Source organism: Crocodylus siamensis, chromosome 1 (genome assembly GCF_052110815.1).
Source record: "Crocodylus siamensis isolate JL-2025a chromosome 1, ASM5211081v1, whole genome shotgun sequence".
Taxonomy (NCBI): Eukaryota; Metazoa; Chordata; order Crocodylia; family Crocodylidae; genus Crocodylus; species Crocodylus siamensis.
The window spans coordinates 386,234,285-386,240,284 of NC_143395.1; the positions used below are offsets into that span (position 1 = coordinate 386,234,285).

Sequence of the window (6,000 nt, forward strand, 5' to 3'; positions counted from 1 at the left end):
CTCTAGCATGAGTTCAGATTCCTTTTACCTCTAGACCGACCAATATGGCTGCAATCTGGATACCTGACCTATTCTGAAATAAGGCATTTATTTCAGAGTGAGTTAAAAAGAGTGCCTTCAGAGTGGGTTAAAAAGAACAGGGGGTGGAAAGTGCTCTTATTCCAATATAAGAATGGCTTCATATGGAGTTAATTAGGAACAGCTAATGAGAAACAGTTTATCAGAAGCATTTAATCAAAAGGAACATCAAATAAGTGAAAGCATTTGTGTATTCCTCTGGAAAGTGTCAAATGCTATTTCAGCTCCACGCTGTTTCTGTCTGTCCTTATCTTTCATGTGTAAGCCAATGATAAAGATTGGCTTACAAATAACCTAGTGGAAACATTATACACTTCTTATGTTGCTGTTTGTATGGAAATTCATCAATAAATATTGACAACAGTTTCACTTTTTACCCAGCCTTGATTATGTCTCTCAAGGCTTATCTTTTAAACTTCTGACCTAAGAACTACTCTATTGGCAGAGATGACCTTGTGATCAGTGCCATACCTAGCTTCTGTTGGCCATGGGCCAACTTTTTATTGGCCCCCCCCTTCACCACAGATAATGATAATAATAATTGGACAATGGAAACAAAATGACCACTTTTATAAGTTTTCGGGCCCCCTTTCGAGCCTCGCAGTTCCCCCATGCCTGTATCCAAGTCTGCTTGTGATCTATATCTGCACTTGCAAAAATAGTTGGCTTCTCCCCATTTTGACAGCAGATCAGTCAGTGATATGCTAGCTGGCATGAGCCTCCTACCTGTTATACCTATTTTTCCAGTGATCCATTTAACATCTTCGCATTCTGAGCTGCTGAGGTCTGCTTTTCTATCCTTTGGCTTTGGATACTGTTTTCATCTGTAGTTGCAGCCTGCTCCCTTGCCATGTCTTTTAGTTTTGGAATTGCTTTTTATAGTTTAGGTTCCTTCCCTTCCATGTTTGAAAAAACTGCCAGGTATTTAGTATCAATTTTTAAATGCATCTTATCCCTTATTTTTACATACTTAATACTGCCTACACAAAAAACGACCCCTTAACAAACAGAGTTTACTTTATTTATTAGGAGATAGAAAGAGATCTCATCTTCCAGTGCCCTCCTGCACACTTGAATCAGAGCACTTTTCTTGCTGCCTAAAAGGCCACAGCCAGGTTTCCCCTGTTCCAGTTAATAAAAGGGTTTTTGTAAGAAGGCCTTGACAACTGCTTCATGGGCAAAGGAAGCAGATGGATTGATGCTTAAGTGGCCCTCAGTGGACTTTCACTATCAGTTTCAGGTCAAAATGTTTCCCAAAGCCGAATGAATGATGTGAATACCGACCTCCAAACATAGGTTAAGTAAATTTTAATTAGTTAGTAGAACAGCCTGCAAGAGTGAATTTTTAATAGTGATAGCATGTTTCCATAGTTTTCATTTTCACTGAATAAAAGTGACTTATCTATAAACATGTAAGGGATTTAAATAAACAAAAAAGTCCCTTGATTCTTACTGCCAATTGTCAACAGAATGAGAAACCATATAACAATTGCTTGCTCAAATGTTGGCTGGAAGGAGAGAGAGCAGAAAAATAATGCTGGGAAGAAATTTACTCGCATCATGAGGTTTAATTTCCTATTTTCTTTATTTCAGGCAATGTGTGAAAACACTCCAAAATCCATAAATCTCAGGAGAGAATGGAGAGATGAATGTCTTGCACGCCTTGCCAAGCTGAAAACAGAAATGAAATCCAACTAAGGTGTAACCTTTGATCATGCACTAGGCCAAATGATCAGCAGATCTTTACAGAAAGTGGGTGCTTCTATTTTCACAAACCAAAATCTGCATTTGTTTGCGCAGAGCAGGTGACTGAGCTTGTAAGTAAAGATTTTGCCTATGTGCAAAAAGAGAGGCCAACTAAAAGTTTGATCCAAATTGACATGAATTCATTAGTAACAGGAACTGCTTACAACAATAATTTCTAATATCATTTCTTCTAATTCTTCTTAATGTTTTAGATCCATTAGCAGAAAAGTTAATATTGTGCAATACCTAAACACAATCATTTTTAAAATGCTGCATTTTATAATCTTGCTTTGAGATATGTAGCCTCAGCAGTGCATGCTTTTCCAAGGATCCATTAGCTCCAACCCATGCCATGATGGGACAGGTCCTGCCCCTGATATTTTTCTGTGGACTTAGGAAGCCTGAATTGTTTTGACTTGACTGGGGTGAGAGATTAATTTGTGGAACACATGTATCCCTGGCACTACTCTCCTGCCAGGGGGTTCAGGCTCATAAATAGTGGAGAGAATGGTCAGGCTGAAGTTGGAATCACTGACTGTTCTTCCAAGAGGATGACACACAACAGCTCTCAGGGCTGCTGCAGCTCAGCTTGGTAGCTTTCCTACAATCCAGGGCAGAGAGTTACTTTCATAGTTACATAGTAAGGTCGGAAGGGACCTGAGCAGATCATCAAGTCTGACCCCCTGCCATGGCAGGAAAGAGTACTGGGGTAAAACGACCCCAGCAAGGTGATTGTCTAGCCACTTTCACTTTCTCTGTCTTCCCTTTGGCACTTAGATACAGTGATAATAATAATGGAGAAGGTATAAGTATTTGAATAGTAGGACTGAGCAGAATGTATAGGACTCATCAGAGCTTTGCCCTGTCTTTCCTGCTTGTCAGCCTATGATTTTGACCCAACCTAAGTGAGCTGTTTAATGCCATAATTGGTTTTTTTTGACCTGTATGAAATGTGTCCCATTTTACATATTGTCTTGAATTGATAAAAACCTGTTAAATCAGAACAGCTAATCACAGGCAGGGGAGTCTAGTGGCCTGGTCCGGGCAATTATAATACGGATAATAGAGAAGAACTATTTAAGCACTATTTGACCCTTATTGTAGCCTCTGTTTAACACCTTACAGTGTTAACTGGCTGTGTTGTAATCTCAAGAATAACACAGATTAAAAGATGTTAAACCAGTTTTGCTACATGCTAGTGGGATTTCTAATCCTCTTTCTACCATAGTTTTAAAAATTTTGGACAAAATCATAAACAGTGTTGATCGGTTTTAGAGCAGGAGGTTGTTCCTTTATGCTATGGGTGTGCACCGTTTTAAAAAGTCATTATGTCTTAACCAATCAGTTTGCTATGCTTTTATATTAAGATCTCTCAAAATCTGTCACATCACCAAACATTTGTTTGGATTTGAGTTTTTCACTCATGAATAAAAGATTCTAAACAAATAACTTCCACAAGGATCCCATGTGATATTTTAATGGTTGCATTGGCTCAAGATTCCCTGTTTCATTAGCAATAAATGTTCTTCTTAAATGTGTTACTCAAGTCAGTGTGGGAGTAATGTGCAGACTCACGCGTGTTGTTGACTGTGCACATAGTTGTCACCTCCTGCAAGTGCTAAGTACTGTAAACCAGTGCTACAAGCCCCTTCTAGTGAACATGGATATAGTGAAACTTCTGTCTGAGAACAGGGAGTCAAATATTCGTTATTTCTTGTGCTCTCTCTGTTCCAAGGAACTTATATTCCATTCATGGAGAAGCTTCCTCTGATTTATGTTAGAAAAGTTGCCTTGAATTAAATAAATCAACTTAGTTGCACTCATGTACGTGCATTTAAAACATTCTTTATATGGATTTTGCTTGTGTAAGCCATTTTAGTGTAAGCTATAGAGCAATTAAACTGATTTAAGTGCACCTACATATGAGTTTTCACTGTCTTTACGAGGTTGATCTTGAATATATTTAATTAGACTTCAGCAACATTTCTAAAATAGTGTCCATCCATGAAGTGAGTCCCACTGTAGTAATTTCCTGAGAGTACTGCTCCGCATCAGTGAACATTCACATTGGGATTAACATCTCCACTTCTTCCTCCCCTCACCAGCCAGAACACAGGTAGGAGGAAAAGAGCTGTCACTACCCCAGGCCTTTCAACAGGGGCAGAAGATGCCCTTTCCCTGAGATGTATGGTGGCTACCATGAAGAACAGAGGGCCCTTTATAAGGGGACTTCTCTGCTTAGAGTAAAACTCCACTCGGTGTTTTGCAAGGACATAACTAAACTACCTTCCTTCGTGGCATGGGTTTGCTTATCTTTAGAGACTTGTCAGAATGGTGTGTCCCAAGTCACCAGAGATAGAGAAGGCAAAAGGTGGGGCAGGGTGAAACTCACTGGTTCAGAGAAGCATGGGCTTTTGCAGGCAACAGTCTACTTTGTCAGAGAGAACAAAATCTAGAGTAAGGTTCAGGCTTCATTTATTTTCCTATCTGCCACCTCCCAGTGCCTAAATGTGTTTTTTAGGGCTTAGGTTTGAGAGCTGCTGCCTCTGCTAGGAATATAGATTGTTTAATTTCCCAACCCTGACCCTGGCCTTTCACTCCCTCTCTTTTCCTATTCTTTCTCTTCTCCCCCAGATCCTCAGACTTCTCCACCAAATGCTTCCATCACAGTTTGATGAAGATGGTACTTCTCAATATCTGCCATTAGTAAAACTGCTATAAATTCCCTACTGGAAATTCAGGCAGTACAGCTGCAGAAGAAAGGCATCTATCAGACCTTGATTATCTGTCCAAAGTGTAAAGCCTGGCTCTAGGGTGAACCAGAAGGGGAACTGGTTTCATCATTTTTTCCTGATTCTAATCGTCCTATTCCTTTTATGCGATCAGAGACTTTTAAAAAATATTACAGACATCTTTTTATAGATACTGCCTGATCTGTTAGGAGTGGCAGCTGGTAAAGAAAACAAAACCCTGGCTTGCATCTATAGATGCTTCTCAAGTAAATCTCAGGATGTCATCCTCCCACTGTACTCGGCCTTAGTGAGGCTGCAGCTGGAGTACTGCATCTAATTTTGGGCTCCCCAGTTCAAGAAGGATGTTGAGAAGCTTGAGAGAGTCCAGAGGAGAGCCACGCGCATGATCAGAGGGCAGGAGAACAGGCCTTATGAAGACAGGCTGAGAGCCATGGGACTCTTTAGTCTGGAAAAGCATAGGCTCAGGGGGAACCTGGTGGCTGCTTATAAGTACATAAGGGGTGTACATCAGGATCTGGGAGAACGTCTGTTCACCAGAGCACCCCAAGAAAAAACAAGGACCAATGGTCATAAACTCCTACAAGACCATTTTAGGCTGGACATAAGAAAAAAATTTCTTTACGGTCTGAGCCCCCAAGACCTGAAATAGACACCCTCCAGAAGTGGTGCAGGCACCTACTCTGGACTAATTCAAGAAGCGCTTAGATGCTTATCTTGCTGGGATCCTTTGACCCCAGCTGACTTCCTGCCCCTGGGGAGAGGACTGGACTGGATGATCTTTGAGATCCGTTCCAGCCCTAACATCTATAAAATCTACGTAACAATTCATATATAGCTAACCAATATGGTCATTTAATATTGAGATTTATATTACTGGGTTTCAGGTCCCAGTCCAATATCATCTTCTGTCACCAAAATAAAATGATGTTCCCAAGTCCTTTTTTTTCTGAACAATAATAAGAAAGTAGATAAGAAAAATGTCCCAATTATGGTGAAGACAATATTGATAAGGTGAGTAATTGAAACTTTTCTTCACAGTAAACTGTGAAATAACCCGGAAAGAAGGGATTTTTCACAGTTGTGATTTCTGTGTAACTACATCATTTTAAATCCCAGATAACTGTAGACTTATGTAACCACTATAATCCTTCATTCATTTTCCCGTTGTGTTTATTTTTTCATAATTTCATAGTTGGTAGAGTCGGAAGGGACCTGAGCAGATCATCAAGTCCGACCCCCTTCCATGGGCAGGAAAGAATGCTGGGGTCAAATGACCCCAGCTAGGTGGCTGTCTAGACTCCTTTTGAAGACCCCCAGGTTAGGGGCAAGCACCACTTCCCTTGGAAGTTGGTTCCAGATCCTAGATACCTTGACTGAAGTAGTGCCTCCTTATATCTAGCCTGAATCTACTCTCAGTCATATT

The 6,000-nt window shown here is 40.4% G+C and overlaps 1 protein-coding gene across 1 annotated transcript in view; it reads left to right on the forward strand.

Annotated features, from left to right (window-relative positions):
* CRYL1 (crystallin lambda 1) overlaps nt 1-3,739 on the forward strand; it is an 89,044-nt gene extending 85,305 nt beyond the window's left edge. Inside the window, exon 8 of the mRNA XM_090029215.1 lies at nt 1,672-3,739. Coding sequence (XP_089885341.1) covers nt 1,672-1,776 — 105 coding nt within the window. The 3' untranslated portion in view covers nt 1,777-3,739. The remainder of the gene's footprint in view (nt 1-1,671) is intronic.
* Nucleotides 3,740-6,000: the final 2,261 nt, after the last annotated feature.